At 45.6% G+C, this 22,102-nt stretch overlaps 1 protein-coding gene across 2 annotated transcripts in view; it reads right to left on the bottom strand.

Moving 5' to 3' along the window:
- Positions 1-22,102, bottom strand: part of glod4 (glyoxalase domain containing 4) — a 28,687-nt gene that overhangs the window by 833 nt on the left and 5,752 nt on the right. The window contains exons 2-8 of one of the 2 annotated variants that reach the window (XM_048612476.1): positions 19,584-19,633; positions 16,186-16,306; positions 15,746-15,890; positions 14,875-15,011; positions 13,090-13,176; positions 11,876-11,989; positions 7,543-7,629 (exon numbers count right to left, since the gene is read on the bottom strand). In XM_048612476.1, the coding sequence (XP_048468433.1) occupies positions 7,543-7,629; positions 11,876-11,989; positions 13,090-13,176; positions 14,875-15,011; positions 15,746-15,890; positions 16,186-16,306; positions 19,584-19,633 (741 nt within the window). The remainder of the gene's footprint in view (positions 1-7,542; positions 7,630-11,875; positions 11,990-13,089; positions 13,177-14,874; positions 15,012-15,745; positions 15,891-16,185; positions 16,307-19,583; positions 19,634-22,102) is intronic. The other variant, XM_048612477.1, reaches the window with a different exon arrangement.

Below are 22,102 nucleotides of genomic sequence, written 5' to 3'. Positions count from 1 at the left end.
GCCTGATTTGACATCGACAGTGAAACTATCAATGATTGTCATCAAACCCATCTGCTTCACGGATGACATTTAGGGAAAGAAATCTTCCATCCTGAACCCTGTCTGGCCTATATGTGACTCCAGACCCACTGTGGTCAACTCTCAACTGCCCTCAGACATGGCCAAGCAGGCTGCCTAGCTCAAGGTAAATTAGGGATGGGCAATGATGCTGAGTTTACCACCAGTGACGCCCACATCCCATGAAGAAAAATAAAAGATGCTTTCCTATTTTTCTAATTCACTTGGTAGAGGAGAGGGACCAACATGGAAAGACACAGGAACACTGATGCCCCAACATGGATTTTGCAATGGCTCGTAATGTTACCTCCTGTTAAACTTGAAACCAGAATTACATTTTTAAAAATAGGAACAGGAGTAGACCATTCAGCCCTTTGAGTCTGTTCCACCATTCACTATGATTATGCCCAATCCCGTACAGCAATGCCATTTTCCCCACCTTCTCCCTTACCCCTTATTGCCTTTAATATCTAAAAAGAAGAATTTCTTTGTGGAATATATTCAGTGACTTGGGGCTCCACAGCCTTCCGTGACAGAGACTTCCACACGTTCATGAACCCGAGTGAAGAAATGTATCCTCATCTCAGGCCTCAGTGGTTTATCCTGTGTCCTGTGATTGTGACCCCTGGCTCTAGACTCCCCATCCAGGGGAAGCATCCTCCCTGCATAAAGTCTGTCCAGCCCAGTTAGAATTTTATACATTTCAATCAGATCCCCTCTAAACCTTCTAAACTTTAGTGAATACCGGCCCAGTGGCTTAGTGGTTAGCACTGCAGCCTCACGGCATCAGGGACCCGAGTTTGATTCCAGCCTCGGGCGACTGTGTGGAGTTTGCACATTCTCCTTGTGTCTGCGTGGGTTTCCTCCGGGTGCTCTGGTTTCCTCCCACAGTCCAAAGACTGCAGGTTAGGTGGAATGGCCATGTTAAATCGCTCGTAGTGTTCAGGGGTGTGTGGGTTGGAGTTGGAGTTGGAGGGGGAGGGGTCTGCGCGGGATGCTCCAAGGGTTGGTGTGGACTTGTTGGACAAAGGGCCTGTTTCCATACAGTAGGGATCCTAAAAAAATCTCTCCTTTAGGACAGCCCTGCCATCCCTGGTATCAGCCTAGTGAACCTTCATTGCACTCCTTCTAAGGGAGGTAAATCCTTCCTGAGGTAGGGAGACCACAACTGCATGCAATACTAGAGTATTAATACTAGGTTTTAGTCAGTTCTGATTCTCACCCATTTATCAAGGCTGACAAACACGGTTAAAGGTTACACATTCTCGCAACTTAACTGGAGGCACCAGGTCCTTTGGTTACTGGTTTTAATTACCTCTGAGATTCCCACCTCATTGACTCACTTCCAAACAGCTCCAGGGAGAAGAGAGCTGGGATCACGTCCCAGTTTCCATCAATAACTCTCACGCCAACAGCCAACATGGGTTCAGCTGCTTAATGGTTGGTTAAAACCTTAATGGGGTCGACAGTAATATAAATGAAGACTGTAAGAGTTTCTTTAGGCATATAAAGGGCAAAAGAGGACATTGGACCACTGGAAAATGACGGTGGAGAGATAGTAGTGGGGAACAAGGAAATGGCTGAGGAATTGAATAATTACTTCGCGTCAGTCTTCAGAGTGGAAGACACGAGTAATATCCCAAAAATTCGAGAGAGTCAGGGGGCAGAGCTGAGTATGGTGGCCATCACCGAGGAAAAGGTGGTAGTAAAACTGATTGGCCTGAAGGTGGATAAATCACTTGGACCAGATGGACTACGCCCCAGAGTTCTAAAGGAGATAGCTGAATAGATAGTGGAAGTGTTAGTGGTGATCTTTCAGGAATCACTAGAGTCAGGGAGGGTTCCAGAGGACTGGAAAATTGCTAACGCAACACCCCTGTTTAAAAAGGGAGTAAGGCAAAATATAGAAAATTACAGGCCGATTAGCCTAACCTCGGTCGTGGGTAAGATTTTGGAGTCCATTGTAAGGAGGAGATTTCTGAATATTTGGAAGTGTATAGTAAAATAGGGCAAAGTCAGCATGGTTTCATCAAGGGGCGGGGGGGGGGGGCGGTGGTTCACACCTGACAAATCTGTTAGAATTCTTTGAGGAAGTACTGAGCAGAGTAGACCAAGGAGAGCCAATGGATGTTATCTACCTGGACTTCAAGGAGGCCTTTGATAAGGTGCCACACAGGAGGCTGCTGAGCAAGATAAGGGCCCATGGTGTTAGAGGCAAGGTGCTAGCATGGATAGAAGATTGGCTGTCTGGCAGAAAACAGAGAGTGGGGATAAAGGGGTCTTTCTCAGGATGGCAGCCGGTGACAAGTGGTGTTCTGCAAGGATCAGTGCTAGGGCCACAACTTTTCACTTTGTACATTAATGATCTCAATGAAGGAACTGTGGATATTCTGGCTAAGTTTGCAGACAATACAAAGATAGGTGGAGGGACAGGTAGTATTGAGGAGGAGGGGAGGCTGCAGAAGGATTTGGACCAGTTAGGAGAGTCGGCAAAGAAGTGGCAGATGGAGTACAATGTGGGGAAGTGCGAGGTCATGCACTTTGGTAAGAAGAATAAAAGCATGGACTATTTTCTAAATGGGGAGAAAATTCTGAAGTCTGAAGTGCAAAGAGACTTGGGAATTCTAGTCCAGGATTCTCTCAAGGTAAACTTGAAGGTTGAGTCAGTAGTCAGGAAGGTAAACGCAATGTTGGCATTTATTTTGAGAGGACTTCAATATAAAAGCAGGGATGTACTACTGAGGCTTTATAAGGCTTTGGTCAGGCCACATTTAGAGTATTGTGTGCAGTTTTGGACCACATATCTCAGGAAGGATGTACTGGCCCTGGAGCGGGATCAGAGGAGGTTCACGAGAACGGTCCCAGGAATGGAAAGCTTAACATTTGAGGAATGTTTGAGGACGAGAGGGGATCTAATTGAAATTTTCAGAATACTGAATGGCCTGGACAAAATGGATGTTGGGAAGATGTTTCCATTGGTAGGAGAGTCTAGGATCCAAGAGCACAGCCTTAGAGTAAAGGGAAGACCTTTTAGATCAGAGATAAGGAGAAACTTCTTCAGCCAGAGAGTGGTGAATCTATAGAATTCACTGCCACAGAAGGCTGTGGAGGCCAGGTCATTGAGTACGTTTAAGACTGAGATAGATAGGTTCTTGATTATCAAGGGGATCAAGGATCACGGGGAGAAAGCGGGAGAATGGGGTTGAGGAACTTATCAGCCATGATTGAATGGCGGAGCAGACCCGATGGGCCGAATGGCCTAATTTCTGCTCCTATGTCTTATGGGTAAAGTACGTGAATAATTGAGGGCTTGAATAATACAACCCATGGCTGTCAATCATCAGCCCTTCACTGACCCTATCCAAAAGCAAACGTCACACAGTAACAGACACCGGTCACAATGGTTCCCAATGGTGCAACACACTGGGGCCTGTAAAACAATGACATTTCCCATTTTGGAGTTAAAAATCATAATGTAGAACAGAGAGATATACATTGGTCTAATATTTCCCACAACACTTCAGGAAGTGCACTGTTCCTTTTCCGCACATCTTTCCCAATGCTAATTCAAGATCAAACATCCCTCACGGACTGTATTTAATGGCTTTATCAAATCTGTAGTACCAAGACAGACCAGAACTGGACACAGTATTCCTGATATGATCTCCCCAGTGCTTTGTATCACATCATAACCTCAAAAATACAAAACACCAAGATGTATCAGAGAATCATAGAATCCTACAGTGTGGAAGCAGGCTAATTGGCCCATTGAGTTCATACTGACCCTCCGAAAACCATCCTGTGCAGACTGAGTCCTGACAAAGGGTTTCAGCCTGAAACATTGACTTTGCTGCTTTTTGGATGCTGTCTGACCTGCTGTGCTTTTCCAGCTCCACACGTATTGACTCTAGCTTCTGGCATCTACAGTCCTTACTGTCTCCCACCCAGATCCAGACCCCTACCTTATTACCCTGCATTTTCCATGGCTAATCCACCTAGCCTGCACATCCCTGGATGCTATGGGCAATTTAGCATGGCCAATCCACTTCTATAATCAAATTTTTCATCCTGAATGCATACCAGCTCTGCAATTACCTCCAGTTTGCATGTCTTCTCAACCTCTTCAACCCCTTTGGTTCTGTTGTCTTTCCTTTGCCCCTGCATTGATGGCACAGCCTCGGGTTGTGTCTTTCCTCCCATATTAAACCCCTCCAGCTGGGTCACTGACCAACATCAACAGCAAAACAATCACCTTCAGAAAGCTCATGACTCACCTTCCCCTCTTTCTCCCCACTTCTCACTGACTATTTATCTTTAAATCATTACTCGCTTCTTCGTTCGACAGTGGCACAACAGTTCCGTGGTTAGCCCTGCTGCCTCGCAGCACCAGGGACCCGGGTTCGATTCCACCCTCGGACGACTGGCTGTGTGGAATTTGCACATTCTCCCCATATCTGCGTGAGATTCCTCCGGGTGCTCCGGTTTCCTCCCACAGTTCAAAGATGTGCAGGTTAGGGTGGATTGGCCATCGGAAATTGCCCATACTGTCTAGGGATGTGCAGGCTAGGTGGGTTAACCATACGAAATGTGGGGTAATAGGGTAGGGGTCTGGGCGGGATGCTCTTTGGAGGGTCAGTATGAACTCAATGGGCCGATTGGCCTGCTTCCACTTTGGAGTATTTTATTTTTAAGTGGTGAGATTATGTTTCAGTGATACAGGGCACTGGGGAGATCATATCTGGAAAACTGTGTCCAGTTCTGGTCTGTCTTGGTACTACAGAACTTAAAACATTGTTGGACACAAACTCTAAGCTTTTTGTCCTGCAGTCATCAGGACTAGAATTCAAGAAACAGAGTTGAAAGGAAATGTCAAGTCCGACATGACTTCTTCAAAGTTGCAAAGGGCTGGAAAATGGTGTACTTTTATGCTGGTCTTCCAATTGCTTCTGATTTCAATAAAACACCTTGCTCCCATGCTAATATTTCCCTCCTGGTCCTGTGACAGCGTTCCAATGAAGTTCAACATAAACTTGAGGAACAAAACCTCATTGCTCACTTAGGCACTTTACGGCCTCCTAGGACTCAATATCAAGTTCCACAACTTCAGAGTATGACCCTCTGTAATTCCATTTTTCTTACATCCACCTTCTCCCCATATCTTGCTGACTTTGCTGACAGCAGAGACAACCCATTTTCTCCTTTTCAATCATACATTGACACCTGTTTTACATCTCTATCACTCCCTTACTGCCATTAGCCCTCACTGTGTTTTATGCTCCAAGCACCCCCTCAATCTGTTTCACTTGCTCCTCCTCCCCTTCTATCAACAGCATAAAAACCACCAGCCCCTTTCAGGTCTGAAAAGCCATACACTCCTCAAAATGTTAACTGTTTCTCTCTCCACAGATTCTGCCTGACCTGCTGAGTTTCTCCAGTAATTTTCCTTAAAATTCCAGTCATATACTTTTATCTGAATCTTGCTGAGCCTGGAGGGTTTGAGTTCTAACGAGAGGCTGGATAGGGTGGGACCTTTTCATCAGACTGTAGGAGGTGGAGGGCTGACCTTATAGAGGTTTATAAAAATCATGCGAGGCATAGATAAAGTGAATAGCAAAGGTCTTTTCCCTAGGGTAGGGAAGTTCAAAACTAGAGGGCATAGGTTTAGGGCGAGAGGGGAAAGATTTAAAGGAGACCCTGAGGAGCAACTTGTTCCACACAGAGGGTGGTGCATATGTGAAACTAGTTGCCAGAGGAAGTGGTAGATGCAGGTACAATTACAACATTTAAGAGACATTTGGACAGGTACATGAATAGGAAAGGTTTAGAGGGATATGGGCCAAACCCAGGCAAAAGGGACTAGCTTAGTTTGGGAAAACTGGTCAGCATAGACAAGTTGGACCAAAGGGTCTGTTTTCAAGATGTATGACTCTGAGTTGACACACCGTAACCTCCAATATCATCAGTTATTGCTCCCCACATTCACACCCAGTCAACTGATAGCCCAAGTATCCCTTAATTAATTTATGACCATTACTTGCTCCATTCTGTCTTAGGCTTCCTTGCCAGACTTTGCTAGAAGACCACAGGCAAGGTTCCAGAAGACTGGAGATTAGCCAATGCTATTCCCTTATTTAACAAAGGTAGCAGGGATAATCCAGGAAATTATAGGCCGGTGAGCCTGACATCTGTGGTGGGGAAGCTCTTGGAGAAGATACTGGCGGACAGGACATATGCACATTTAGAAGAAAATGGAACTAGTTAGCAACAGGCAGCATGGTTGTGAAAGGATACAACAATGTATTGATAGATTGGCGACTAGGACACAGAAATGGCAGATGGAGTTAAACCCAGAAAAATGCGAGGTGATGCGTTTTGAAGGATCAAATCTAGGTGTGAATCATACTGTAAATGGCAGAACCCTTAGGAGCATTAACGTACATTTTCTGGGTGTGCAGGTCCACAGTTCCCTAGGAGTGGCAACACACGTGGCCAAGGTGATTAAGAAGGCATACGGCATGCTTGCCTTCATTGCCCGGGGCATGAAGTACAAGAGTTAGCAAAACATGTTGCAGCAATATAAAACCCTCGTTAGGCCGCATTTGGAGTATTGTGTGCAGTTTTGGTCACCACATTACCAGAAAGATGTGGAAGCTTTGGAGAGAATGCAGAGAAGGTTCACCAGGATATTGCCTGGTCCCCAGCGAATTGGCTCTGAGGAAAGGGTAAAAAGACTAGGATTGTTATCACTGGAAAGATGGCGGCTGAGAGGAGACCTAATAAAGGTCTACAAAGTTATGAGAGACAGACATAAATAGGATGGATAGTCAGAGGCTTTTTCCCCCAAGATTTGAAGTTTCAATTACAAGGGGGCACAGGTTCAAGGTGAGAGGGGGAAAGTTTAAGGGAGATGTGCAAGGAAAGTTTTTCACGCAGAGAGTGGCAGGAGCCTGGAATGTACTGCCAGAGGAGGTGGTGGAAGCAGGCACGTTGGCGACATTTAAATGGTTACGTGAATAGGGAGGGAATAGAGGAATACGGACTGAATAAGGGCAGAAGGTTTGTTTTTTAGTTTAGTCAGGGCATGATGATTGGCACAGACTCGGAGGGCCGAAGGGCCCGTTCCTGTGCCTTACTTCTCTTTTGTTATGATAATGTAAGTGGGCTACCCCTGCCCAAATTCATTATGTTCAAATGAAAACAAAAACATTTTGCACAGCTACAGTGAGACAGAAAGGTGGTGGAGTAGCTTAAAAGCTCTTTCGAAGATCAGTGTTAGGACTGAGGGGCTGATTGGCCTTTCTCTGGTTTGCATGATTCAATGATTTTACTCTGCTGTAACAAAACGTGAGTGGGGTTGGGTTGGTGGGGGGGCGGGAGGTGGGAGATGGGGAAGAAACGGGAGCACAGTTCTCAGTGAGGCTCCGTGTGTCCACATAGCTTAACGCTGCAGTCTAGACAGCAAAGGTTAGAACTTTGTGTACTCACATTCTCCAGTAGCTTGTTGCCAGCGGGATCCATTTTGGAAAGGTCACGGAAAGCCTCCTCACCCACAAAACAAATTTCATGGCCATCCTGATGGTTCAAAGCAGAGGTCAGAGACTTCAGAATCTGCGTATAACCCCAGTCATCCCTGACCATCGGCTAATACGAAGTCCAGCTCACTCCCGGTCAGGAGGGCTCGTTAACAAAACGGCACTGGAGGGAAAGGGGGGCAAAGTTCGTCGTCATGGTAGGGCAGGGCCTGGGCACCTTTCTGTCTGATAACCCACCTGTGATCACAAAAGGAGCTATACAAATGCAACTTTAGGGCTTGAGCTCTCCCATGTCCTTACCCCAACCCGCACACAGGCCATGTTATCACACAGTTTGCTATTACACACTACCCATTGTTAGCCACTAGCCAAGATATTTCTATTATCTGCAGCTACACGTGAGGTGTCGGAAGACTGGAGGGTGGCTAATGTTGTGCCTTTATTTAAGAAAGGCTGTAAGGAGACGCTTGGGAACTACAGACTGGTGAGTCTGACATCAGTGGTGGTAAGTTGTTGGCGGGAATTCTGAGGGATAGGATTTACATGCATTTGGAAAGGCAAGGACTGATTAGGGATAGTAAGCATTGCTTTGTGCGTGGGAAATTGTGTCTCACAAACTTAAATGAGTTTTCTGAGGATGTCACCAAAAAGATTGATGAAGCTAGAGCAGTAGATGTTGGCTATATGGACTTTAGCATGGTAGACTGATCAGTAAAGTTAGACCTCACAGGAGAGATTGGGTCAATTGGATACAAAATCGGCTTGACAGTAGGAGAGAGGGTTCATCCCATGAATGATGGAAAACTTATATTAGGCCTTTCACACCCAGAACTGGTCTTGTATCACGTCATTGGAGGCAGAATAGTTACGATTGGAATGACAGAGTTGTCTTCAGATGACAGACTTAAGTAAATGGAGTCCATTCACTCATTTCTGAAAGATATTGACATGGGCAACAATGGGAAATATTCATCACCACCCCCTATCCCAGAGTTGTGCCCTCCCCAGAGGGGCAATGCCACAGGATAAGGGGATGATCATTTAAGACTGAGGGGAGGAGAACTTGGCCCATTGGAAAGGCTGTGAATCTTCTGAATTCTCTCTAATCTAGAAGGTTTGGGAGTCTCCATCGCAGAAGGCTGGGATGGTCAGGTCTTTGGTCTCTCAAGGAACCGAGGGATATGGGGAACAGGCAGGAAAGTGCAGTTGAAGCCAAAGAGCAGTCACGATCATATTGGACGATGGAGCAGGCTTGAAGGGCCGAATGGTCTACTCCTGCTTCTATTACTGATGTTGTTACACTTTTCAGCCAATGTAGTGTTATTGAAATGTGGTCACTGTGGCAATGCGGGAAATAGAAGGACAGGTCATTTAGGCAAAGCAAGCTCCCACATACAGCAAGGAGGCGAAATGACCAAATGATCTGACTCTGGGCAATGGGAGATCTCCCCAGCCCTTCGAAGCCATGTACCCAAACAAGAGGAGAGATAACCCCTTCCTCCGTGCTGCACTGCCACGTCCAATCCATTACACAGGCTACTGAATCCACCCCATTCAGGTCCAGAGACAAGACGAGAATGTTATGAATGTGCGATGACTGAGAAGTTTTAGAAACAAATCAAAAGCCTATTATTTCAGGCACAGCACAACCACCAGATACATATTCATCAAGAAAACAGTTAAGTTGATGAAATAAATCTTGTAAATGTCCCGCTGTCTCCACTCGGTCCACTCTGAAGTTCCGTCATGTGCTGTCTGAACAGACAGCACATCTCCGTCCCTTCCCTCGATTCTGATCACACACTCTGCAGCTATCCTGCTCAGCCTGACTGACGTTTGGAACAATCCAGAAGGCAGAACTTTTAACTACCTCTTTGTGGATATTATTGCATTGAGTTCAATGTGGCCATTTGACCCATCAAGTCTGTGCCAGCTCTTTCGACAGCCATCCGGTTAGTTCCACAACCTGACTCTTTCCCCTTATCCTGTCAATTTACCAGATTCCCCTTTTGAAGATAACCATTGAGCCTGTAACCACCAGGTTATGTATACAAAATCATCAGACTATAAGACGTGGGAGCAGAAGGCCATTTCAGCAAGCTCACGGCAAATCCGATAACCCTCAACTCAACTTTGCTGCCTTTTCCCATAACCCCAGATTTTCTTGTGAAAGGTCGAAATTCTTCAGGCACTTGACAGGATGGCTTCGAGAAGATCTAAATCCCTAGCTGGAGAGTCTAGATCACGGCTGATCTGATAACCCTCAACTCCACTTTGCTTCCTTTTCCCCTTAAGCCTCAATTCCCTAACTGATTAAAAATCTGTTTATCCCAGTCTTAAATCATAACTACTCCATGTGTAAAAAGCTTGTTTACACATTGTCTCTGATTCTTTTGTTAATTATTTTAAACCTGTTCAGTCAGCCATTGGAAACGCTTCCTTCTTATTTTCTCTATCAAAACATTTCATGACTTTAAGAACCTCTATCCAATCTCTTCTCAGCCAACTCTGTTCGAAGGGGAAAACAAAGCTAGCTCTCCCTCTCTATCCACGTCACCCGAAGTCCTCACACTCTCCTGGCACTCCCAAATTGTGCTGCCCGGAATGAAGGACAGCTTCCAGCTGGGGATAAACTGGAGTTATATATCAGGTGTGCCCTCCCCCTTTGTGGTTTGTGTATTCCACGTGTTTATTTTTAAAAATCCCATACGTTTATTAACCCTTTGTTAATCAGTCCCATCACTTTCAAAGATCCCTGCACAAGCACCCCCAGAGCGTCTCTCTTCCGGCACCTCACTTCGACTACAAATTGCATCTGTACCATCTTTAACGTGGTCATTATCTTTCCTGGGATATGGATTATCGGATGCATTATCACATTGCTGTTTTTAAGAGCTTGCTGTGCAGAGATTGGTTGCTGCATTCTCTACATCGGAACCGTGGCTACTCGTCAAAATTAGTTCATTGGCTGTAAAGCAGAGAGTTTTTTTTTTTTTTTTAAAAACTAATTATTTCACAGGACGTGGGCAACGCCAGCATTCGCTGCCTGACCTTGAATGCCCCTTTAACCGAGTGCTTTGCTGGCTATTTCCAAAAGGCTGGAGTCACAGGCCCGATCAAACCAGGTAAAGGGCGGCAGGAATAAAAACTGAAAGTGCTGGATGTTAAAATAAAACAAATGGAAATCTGAAACAAATGCAGAATGCTGGAGAAATTCAGCAGGTCTGGCAGCATCAGTGGAGACAAGAATCATAGAACCCCTACAGTGTGGAAACAGGCCCTTCGGCCCAACAAGTCCACACTGACCCATCCCCGTATAACCTACCTAAGCTCCACATCCCTGAAGACTACGGGTAATTTAGCATGGCCAAACCGCCTAGCCTGCACATCTTTTGGACTGTGGGAGGAAACCGGAGCACCCGGAGGAAACCCACGCAGACACAGGGAGAATGTGCAAACTCCACACAGACAGTCACCTGATGGTGGAATCGAACCTGGGTCCCTGGGGCTGTGAGGCAGCAGTGCTAACCACTGAGCCACCATGCTGCCCTTAGAACCAATCATACTGGATTCGAAACATGAATTGTTTCTCTCTCCACAGATGCTGCCAGATCTGCCGAGTTTCTCTCGCAATCTCTGTGTTTGTTTCAGATTTCCAGCAAAATTTTGTTTTTATTTCAATATCTCCTAATGTGGCTTGGTGTCACATTCTATTTGTGAATGTTCCTCTGGGATATTTCTTGGAGTTAAAGGTGTTACAAGTTGCAGATAACTTTGGCAATCAGGGCAAATATGCCAGGGAAAAAATATAATTCCTTTTCTGAAAGGCAACAGTGAACCAGAAGGAGTTTTGTTTGCAAGAATTAATGGTATTTCATCGTCACCATTACTAAGACTAATGATTGTTCTGAAATGAGTCTAAATTCCACCAACTACCACAATGGGATTCGAACTCATGTCCTTACTAGTAAACCACACAGTGCAGAACAGGCCCTTCAGCCCATTGATTAGTGACTACTAGTCCGGTGGCATTAACATAATGCCACCATCTCTCCCTTGTAAATATAGAAAAATGTTACAATGCCTTTAACAGGGACATTGCCAGATAGAAACCTGGCAGGGTACAGAGATGATGCATTGCTTCAGTATAAGTCAGTGGAGGGAATTGATGAGCAGGTTACCTTCCAGAATCGCTTTGGACATTTGCTGGGTGCCAGTGATTACCCCAGTCACATGGCAATCCACCGCCCTACCCAGGGCACTAGAAACCGTCAGGCGCCACTCACCGGATCTGCCAGGATCACAACCTCGACTGTTGCTTTTCCCGGAGTGTCCAAGCTCACCAACGGAGTCAGGATTTTCTGATTTTCCTTCTTCATTTGGGACTCAATAGCGGGCAACTTAATTTAAACAAAGATTGAGCAATTTTTGTTTAGACCCAGACCGTTACATACAGAATGTGAATGCATGCAAAAGGAAAATAAAAGTTTAAATTGTTGCCAGTTGCTTGGACAGGCAATGACAGCGACTATTCTGGGTCTTCTCTGTCTGTCCATGGACAAATCTGGATGTTCTGACAGAGACACCATCTCCACCAAAGCTGGACTCCCAGCCATTGCCCCGATGCCCCCTGACCTGTGTTGTTCCCAGGTTATCTGCGCTGTACTGACTGATGGGAGTAAACATTGGGAGGTGGGGGGGGGTGGTCTGGAGTGGAGAACTTCCTGTGGTCTTTCAGCAATTTGCGTCAAGGCCTATTGGGTCACACTCATATCCAGTGTACACCCAGGTGGATTTAATCGTTTATTTTAATTTCATTTGTATTCGCCCAGCTACACTCTAGAACAAGAGGAGGCCATTCAGCCACATCGATATAAATCACCCCATCATTAAACAGTCATGCAACAGGAGGAGGCAAAATGACCTATCAAGTCAATGTTGGCTATCCACAAAGCAATCCAGTCAGTCCCATTCTTCCACTTTTATCTCGTAAAGCCTGCAAGCTTACTTCACTCATCTGATTTCCTTTCAAAATCATTAAATCGTCCCCGATTCCACCATCCTCATGGGCCGGGTGTTCCAGCTCATTTATTACTTGCTGCACAAACAGAGGTTCTTCCTCACGCTCTCCCTGCGTCTTTTACCCAAGATTTTAAGTCAGTGTTTCATGCTGTCCTTGTACCATCAGCGAATGGGAACAGGCTTTCCCTCTCTACCCAATCTAAGTCCGTCTTAATCGTGTGTACCTCAGCCGAGTCTCCCACTACAAGGTGGACAATCCCAACCTTTTCAAGCAATCCTTTGCTGCGGGGGGGAGGAGGGAACAAGACTAAAACAGCACAGATTCTTTTTGGTTCACCTCTGTTTGTCTTGCGACGCTACTCCTCCCCCTTCCCAGCTTTTTAAAAAGGAGGTTCAGTTCCATCGAGACGGCTCCCGCCCCTTTCAGGATGTTGGAATTGCAGCAGACACTTTTGTGTCAGCCGCTCCCCCATCTTACCTGCTCTCTTGGGCAAGAGAAAGCAATTCTTCCGTAGGCAGAGCCATGATCCACAGGGCTGCCGATATCCTGCAGCTCCAGCTTGCACTGCAAAATCGGAACAAGACGGGAAACAGACAGACAGTACCATGTCAACAACCTGACCGGAGAACTTGAATGTAAGTAAAAAAAAACCTACTTCTTTTGAGCAAGTGCTTGGCTGCCTGATCTAATATCTCTCAATGCAACTGGGTGTCACATTCTGTTTGAAAACATTCCTGTGAAGCACCCTGGCATGGGTTGTTGATGTTACAGGCACTAAATGAATACAAATCATGGGCAACCTCGGCAAATATGCCAGGGAAGCAACATCATTCAGTCCAAATGGGTGTATGTTGCACTGCTGCCCTTGATATTACCAGAGGGACTGAACGGGCTCTGGTGGGCGCTGGGTGGGTGGGGAAGGGGATTTGGAGAGCTGGGGTTCAGGTGGCACACTCTGTATCAACCCCCTCTTTACTGAAACCTGACAGCCAGCTGGATTTACAGTCAAGGGGAGGCCAAGCGCACAGTTCACCCTGTCCGACCCCACCACTGTTACAGTGAGGTGCTGTGATTTCAGGATATGTACATTAGGTCCCACATGCACACACACATGCACACACACACAAATAGCCATGTAAACACACATACACAAATCCCCTTCCTCACAAATGGGTGTATGTTACAGTGAAGTGCTGTGATTTCAGGATATGTACATTAGGTCCCACACACACACACACACACACACACACACACACACACACACAAATAGCCATGTATACACACACACACAAATCCCCTTCCTCACAAATGGGTGTACATGCAGACACGTGCACGTGTACACGCACCTTTTGGAGTGAACCAAGAAAATAGCCTGATGCTGGAGTAGGCAAAATGCAAAATGCCTGGGACGGCAGCGGGTTCAAGTCAGGAAGTGTATTTTGAAGATTTTAACTGCTCCAGCTCACCTTTCTCTGTGAGGGGGTGGGGTCAAAAGCCAAGGTTCAGGAATCCATAGAAACCTAAGCTGTGAACAAGATGTTGTCTTTTCTGTTACCCTGACCACTCCATGTTTTGAAACGGAAGAACAGATTTGAAACCAAACGAGAGGAGCAAGGATCATTTAGTCTTTTCCGTTCCCTGACCGAACAGGAAATGTAGAACCCCCGCAAACAAAGCTACAGTTACAGAGTCGGAGCTGATCATGCTAAACACACAGTTCTCCTCTTCGAAGAATCACAGAATCCCTACAGTACATATAGAAGCCATTCAGCCCATCGAATCTACACCAACCCTCTGAAGAGCATCCCACCCAGACCCAGACCCCTGCACTCTCCATGGCCAATCCACCTAACCTCCACATCTTTGGACTGTGGGAGGAAACTAGAGCATCTGTAAGAAATCCAAGCCGGCACATGGACAATGTGCAGTGTAGAATTAGGAAGACAGACCAAATCCACCAATAACATTTCACATATAGGCTTCGTGGCAGGTGACAACTGGCGAATCAATATTTCAATGTTGACGACCAATTCCAAGAAGGGGATCTAATAGAGTCATACAGCAAGGAAACAGACCCTTCAGTCCAACTGGCCTGCGCCCATCAGCTTTCTCAAACTAAATTAGTCCCGTTTGCCTGCGTTTAACCATGCCGTACATTGCAGAGGTGTAGGTTCGTAACCAATCAGCTCAATGTGGCCTGCTCCTGATCTGTTGAGTTGAATGCGCTGGCAGAATCGCCACACTGTCACGCAAGGTGCTCACCTGGTCATCCGCATATCCCAGTAAGGCTTGCCTCTTGGCGTCGTCCTTTGTGTAAACCTTCATCCCAAGCAAATTGGACCAGAAGTTAATTGAACGCTGGAGGTCTGATACTGCCAAGGTTACCTTCTGCACAGGATCTGAGACAGTAAAGAGGCATCAGGGTCGCTTGAGCGTAAAAACAAAAAGGAAAACGCCGCATCCAGCCAATCACAGAAAAACAAAGAACTGTGGACCCTGGAAATCTGAAACATAAACAGAAGCTGCTGGAAAAACTCCATAGGTCCGACAGCACCTGTGGACAGAGAAAGCACAGTTAACATTTCGAGTCCAGAGACCTTCAGTCAGAACTGTTCTGATAAGGGTTCACTGGGCCCAAATGTTAACTCTGTTTCCTCTCTCCACGGATGCTGCCAGACCTGCCGAGTTTCTCCAGCACTTTCTGTTCTCCGCTGGCAAGTCCAAAGCCATGTACAATCTAACGCTTCTCCTTCCAAAAGAGGAGAAGTGAGCGCCTGAGAGACTGTGTGGGTGACACGGGTTTGGAGAAACACTGAAGGTATCGTTCCTGCACACAGCTGGCATCCAGGGGACAGGCAACAGTCAGAGCCATACAACACATGGTTTCCTGGAAATATGGGTCTGGTTACCAAGCGCGTTAAGGTTGAAAGGGTTAAACGAGCCAGGCTTCTGCTGGCCTGTTTGGTGGACTGCTTTTTGATTTTGCTTTGGTCAAATTGATCAGGAGGGCTCTTAAACTTTTTCTTTCAAAAAAAAAAAATCAGAAATTATTCATTTCACATCACGTACAATCAATTTGGCGAATTGGGTGTGGAAGGGCAGTTCGAGGGAGACGTAAAACCAGTCCACGCACCTGTCTTTGGCCGCTCCTTATTCACCAAAAAGAACTTGTAACCTCCTGGGTCCTCAGTTACAAACACCCCGTCCTTATCTTCAGTCATCGCCCACCCCTGCTTCTTGGCATTACTGACTGCCTCACTCGACTGAATAGTAAGCCCCTGTAGTCACGGGAGTGGTGGGGGGGGGGGGGTAGGTGGGAGTTGAATAAGAAGTTAACATGGTCAATATGCTGCAAATTAGATTTTTAAAACTTTTGCGTCCTTCAGATTATGAACACGAACAGGAATTCAGCCCCTTCTAAGAGCATACTTCACTGTACTAAACTATACTTTCTCTTTATTCCAACTCCTTATGCCCACTGTTGCACATCTTCCGATACCCTCACCCAGCAAATACTTACTCCCCGAAGCAGACGAAGAAATGTAAAAAGTTACACGAAAGAAAAGCACTTACCACGAAGTCATTCCCCAAGCGATAGTCACCTATTCCATAATTATAAGTCAATTCTGACACAAAGTGGGTGTCCTCAGGGCCATACCCCACCATGGTTTTACTCCACTTGTTATCATAAGGGCTGCAATACAATTTAGAAAGCATTCAGCAGAAAACAAAACTTGTGTTACACTTCACCAAAGAAATAAGAGCGGGAGAAGCTCATTTAGTCTCTTGCAACTGCTCTGCCATTCAGTATCATCATGGTTTATCATCCGCTTCAACTCTACCCTCCTGCACCAGCCTAATATCTTGTCTTTTGTTTAGCAATACCAAAAAACGAGCTGGCTTTGTCTGTTTTGTATGTAATCAGCTGGCGTGCATTTCATTCCAGTTCCCAAGGGTGCACAGCCTAATGACTGATGAAATCACAGCTCTAAATTCCTTATTCTAAGACTGTGACCCAGTGTTCCAGACTCCCCAGCCAGAGGGTTCAGATCTTCTCAAAACTATCCTGTCAAGTACCTGAAGAATTTTAGACCTATCACAAGAAAACCTAGGGTTACGAGGAAGACAGGAAACTGGAGTTGAGGGTTATCAGATCAGTCATGATCTCACCGAATGGTGGAGCAGGCTCGATAGGCTAAATGGCCCATTCTGCTCCTGTGTCTCATGGTCACCTCACACTCTGCTGAAACCCTGGGGACTATAGGCCTGTTCTGCTCACTCTCTTCTGATAAGCCAACATTCCCCCTCCCAAGAACACCCCCCAAATCAACAATTTATTTTTTTGCTGTTGGCATAATAGTTCTGCAGGAAGACGCAACAGCCAAACTGTGCACAGAAAAATCCCACAAACACTAATCTGGTAAAAGCTCAGATGATCTGCTTTGGTTGGCATGAACTGAAGGGTAAATTTTGGTCAGGACACTTCCTCCACTCTAGTCCCACAGGAAATTTCCACATCTCTGTTTCTGTGGGTGCAATGTTTCATCTGAAAGATGTCACCGCTGAAACACTCCCACATCTCTGCAACTGTAGTGAAAGGGTCAACTATACTGCTCCAGTAATGGATGTGGTCTTTGAATGGATGTTTCCTAACGTGGAGTTGATTAATTGCTCGCATTAGGTCCCACTGACACCTGTGTTTAAACGAACATTAAGCTGCAGAGAAAGCTCTCCTTTGGATTCTTGGGTCAACCTTCTGGTTGATGTTGAGTATCTAGAGGAGGTAGCGGTGTAGTGATGTTATCACTGGACTATTAATCCAGAGACCCAGGGTTCAAATCTCACCGTGGCAAATGGTGGAATTGAATCCTGTAAAAATCTGGACTTACAAGTCTAACGACCACTGTTGATCAAGTTTACCACTGTCAATTTTGAGCAAAATCCCATCTGGGTTCACTAGTGTCCTTTAGGGAAGGAAGCTGCCATCCTTAGCTGGTCTGGCCTACATGTGACTCCAGACCCACAGCAATGTGATTGACTCTTAACTAACTTCTGGGCAATGAATGCCGACCTGGACAGTGACACCCATATCCCGTAAATGAATAAAACAAAAGGCAGTATCCTGCTTTAGGAAGGATGTTGTGAAACTTGAAAGGGTGCAGAAAAGATTTACAAGGATGTTGCCAGGGTTGGAGGGTTTGAGCCATAGAGAAAGGCTAAATAAGCTGGGTTTTTTATTTCCCTGGAGCATCAGAGGCTGAGGGGTGACCTTACAGAGGTTTATAAAATCATGAGGGGCACAGATTGGATAAATAGACAAGGTCTTATTCCTGGGGTGGGGGGGTCCAAAACTAGAGGGCATAGGTTTAAGGTGAGAGGGGAAAGATTTAAAAGGGACTTGAGGGGCAACTTTTTCACGCAGAGGGTGGTGCGTGTATGGAATGAGGTGCCAGAGGAAGTGGTGGAGACTCGTACAATTGCAACATTTAAAAGGCATCTGGATGAGTATATGAATAGGAAGGGTTCAGAGAGAAATGAGCCAAATGCTGACAAATGGAACAAGGCTAGATTGGGATGTCTGGTCAGCATGGAAGAGTTGGGCCAAAGGGTTTGTTTCCATGCTGTCTACGGTATATGTTTGTATCTTCCCCTGGTATACTCCATTATTTTACTTTGGGCCTTCACCCAAGTCAAGAGCTTGCTCTTGTGCCTCTACCAAGCTAGATGCCAAATTGCTCCAGGGCAATTATTCTCTATGGTCCTGTGGCACATTGAGTAGTGTCCCCGCTTCTGAACCGGAAGCTCCAGGTTTGAGTCCCACTCCAGGACTTGACGGTCATGGAAGGGGATTTGTGTGGTCGATTAGCAAATCTTTGCTACACACACCACTGTAGGCGATAAGAGTGGGAAAGACTTCCAGCGAGCTACGCTTGATGCAGTGATACCCCTCAAGCTACAGCTTCAGGCCAGCAACATGTTCCAGGTTGGAAAACAAAACAAGCTACATGTGCGCTTCATGTGCCTCCCGTCTCCAGATGCGGGAAGTCTAATTATTTTCCATCTTTCTTACCCGCTCATGAGTGAGAGCCTCCTGATGACTGGAAAAGCAGATTGCCATTTCAACTAGAGAACAAACTCACATTGCGGCAACATTGTTAACAGAGTTTTTCTTTTTAGTCATTTGTGGATGTCATTGGATGGGCCAACATTTATTGCCCACCTTTAGTTGCCCTTGAGAAGTTGTACAAGGGGTCGAGGCAGTATGGAAATGGGAAGCTGCCCCTTTGGTGGAATGGTCAAGGGCAAGACAATGGTGATTGAGGTTGATTGCCAAAGAACCAGAGGGAATATGATTCTTAGAAAACTTCTATGCAACGAGCAGTCAGATTCTGGAATGTACTGCCTAAGAGAGTAGTCCTGGCAGGGTCAATCAGTAATTGGAAAATAAGCTGAAGAACACGAAGTTGCAGGGCACTGGGACATGGTGGAGGGAGAGGGACTAGGCACGTCGTTCTAATAGAGAGAGTTGACAAGAAGATGGGCTGAATGGCCTCCTTCTGCACTGTTACCATTTAACTATAGGTTTAGTTTTCTTTCGTTCTACAGCGCAATTTCAAATGAAAATATAATTAAAAAGTATTCTTAATTTCATTACAAATAGGGAAATTCTCTCTTTCTCTTGCCTCCCCAACCCAGTCCACACCCTGTGAGCAAACCCATTAAAGCAGTCCCATTACCTGTAGAGGGACCTTCAACTCTACAGTCCCTGTAAACCCATTAAAGCAGTCCCATTACCTGTAGAGGGACCTTCAACTCTACAGTCCCTGTATTCCCAACACAATCTTGCACTCACTCAGGCAACTATTCAGGATCAGAAGCTTACAAATCATTGGAAAACAAGGAAAAAGTGTCTAATCTTTCGGTCCATCAAGCTTTGCACCCACAAACAGTCAATAAAAGGCTTTACACACCCATTACAGCTCGCTTTGCAGCCTTCTTCAAACTCCTCGTGTCTCAGAACCTGCACAAACATTCAACATGAGAAAGTCAAAGCCATTACAAATGGTCTCTCAAGCTACCTTCATTAGCTAACCCTCCCACCCACCATCAAATCAGAGCAGATTCTTTGTGGGGTGGGAATATGATCACACAAGCACTGGACTTTCTCCAAGATGTTGCCAAGGTGTCCTTTCTTCCCACACGCATGTTTGACTGCCAGCACGCCATTAAGCTGTGGGAGGCCAAAGGTCAGTGTCATCGGGTCAGCAACTTGTACCAACATGAAGTGAGGAACTCTGCCCAATGTTTTGTTTCACCAACCTACAGGCAATGAGGTGGCTGCGGGAACCAAAACACTGAACTCACTGTTTTTAAGGTAATTTAGTGTCCCAAAGTATATTTTGGATGCTTATATGTGATGCTAAGGAATACAAGGCTATGGAACAGATGCTGAAATATGGAATTGTGAAAATGGCTTATTTTTGACTGGCACAGACCCAAAGGGCCCCTTACTGTGCTACAGACTTCCATGACTCTGGAAACATTTTAAAGCAAAATCAGACACCAAACCACTTAAGCAGATATTAGGACCGGTGACCTAAAGAAAAGGAACGTTTTAAGGAATATCTTAAAGGAAGAAAACTACGTGCAAAGGTGTAGGAAGTGTCCCAGAGCTTGGGGTAAAGGTAATTGAAAATACTGGCATCAGTTGCGGAGCAATTAAATCAAAGATGCTCAACAGGCCACAGAATGTTTAAATTTGATTAATTTATTTATTATCACATGTATTTTGTTACATATCACATTGGAAAGTGTTGTGTAGTGTCATCACGCTCCAGTGCCATCTTAAAACACAAAACTAAACCAAAACATAGAATATAAACGCAGAAAAATGAAGAAATAAAGAAAATGTATTCAACTTTACAGTCCCTTCTGGTCAAGTGTTCAGCCATGGGCCATGGGGCTGGAATATGAGTCCCCCTTACTATGCCGCCACTGGAATGGAAGTTGCCCACTCTTTGGCACCAACTCGCCTCCACTGCGCCCTCGCCACTATGAGTCCTTGCTGGACCTCGCCAATGCAAATGCCACTGAAGCAGCCAGGTACTGAACCGGCCCAAACTCAGCTCCACCTCTACGTACCTGCACTGGATGCGGAAGCCAATGGGAACCCAAACCCGACTCTGCCACCAAAGAGTTTGCACCGCTGGCCCTACTTGAGATGTTATCACCATGAACGAAATGGAAGGCATTGCTCGACCAGGACAGCGTACATCAACGAGCACAAAGGTGATAGAGGACTGGGACTTGACCAGAATTAGGACATCGGTAAACAGATGTTTTGGATGACCTCAAGGCTCCAAAGGGTAGAAGATTGGAGCCAGCCAGCAGCACATTGGGACGGTCAAGTCTAAGGTAATTAAGACCTGACTGACGGCTTTACCATCAGATGAACAGAGAGATGAGAACATGATGGAGCTGGAGGCAGGTGGACTTTGTGGAGGCTCAATAGTAAATGGAGATTGACACTGGGTGGGAGGGGAACTTGCAGCTGGTGGTGTTCTACGTATCTGCTGCCCTTTGTCCTTCTCAATGGTAGAGGTTACGGATTTGGAAATGCTGTCTAAGGAAACATTCGGAGTTGTTGCAGTGCATATTGTAGATGGGACATACTACTGTGGAGTATTAGTGATAGAGGATGTGATGGTTAAGCGTTAGATGGGGTGCCAACCAAGCAAGCTTTCTCCTTGCAGAATTATAGCACGGGAGTCTCCCATCTAGCCCACTGTGGCTTTGCAAGAACAACTCAGCTAGCCCTCTCTCCCATTTCCCTGCAGCAAATTTCCTCTCCATGTAGTTTTCCAGCTACCTTTTCTCAGTTTTGGCACATTTCAGATCCTAACCACACTGTGTAGAAATTCCTTTTATTAACTCTGGTGCTTTGCTAAATATTTTAAACTTGTCTCCTCTGGTTCCCAACTCGTCCATTAATGGAAGCATTTTTCCCGGTGTCTAGACTCTATCAAATCTTGACCTTCCTTCCCAAAAAGGGGACCAACCCCAGCTTTGCCATTCTATCCTTGAAGCTGAAGTTTCTTAAGCTCTGGACCATGCCCATTAATCTTTCCAATGCTCTCAGGTTATTCCCAAACTGCAGTGTTCAGAACCGGATACTGTACACATTCTGAGGCCAAACCACCATTTTACTATAATGTTGAATAATACTCCAGGCTTTCATTTAAAAAGCTCAGGATCCCGGATGCCATTTTCTCCCCCCTCAACCTATCCTACCACCTTCAACACTTAGTGCACAAATACCTCCAGATCCTCCTGCACTTGCATTCCCTGTATAACTGTATTTGATTTATATACAGGCCATTTATTTTTAAATATAGGTTGGTGAAAAGTAATTTTGATCTGTTATTTTATATTTAAGCTAGGGTTAGCAGGACCTTGAGTTTAACTGTACTCTGTCAACAAAAGAACACAG

Source organism: Rhincodon typus, chromosome 26 (genome assembly GCF_021869965.1).
Source record: "Rhincodon typus isolate 14 chromosome 26, sRhiTyp1.1, whole genome shotgun sequence".
NCBI classification, from domain to species: Eukaryota; Metazoa; Chordata; class Chondrichthyes; order Orectolobiformes; family Rhincodontidae; genus Rhincodon; species Rhincodon typus.
Note: the sequence above shows the minus strand (reverse complement) of the source record. Positions and strands in the feature narration are given on the sequence as shown.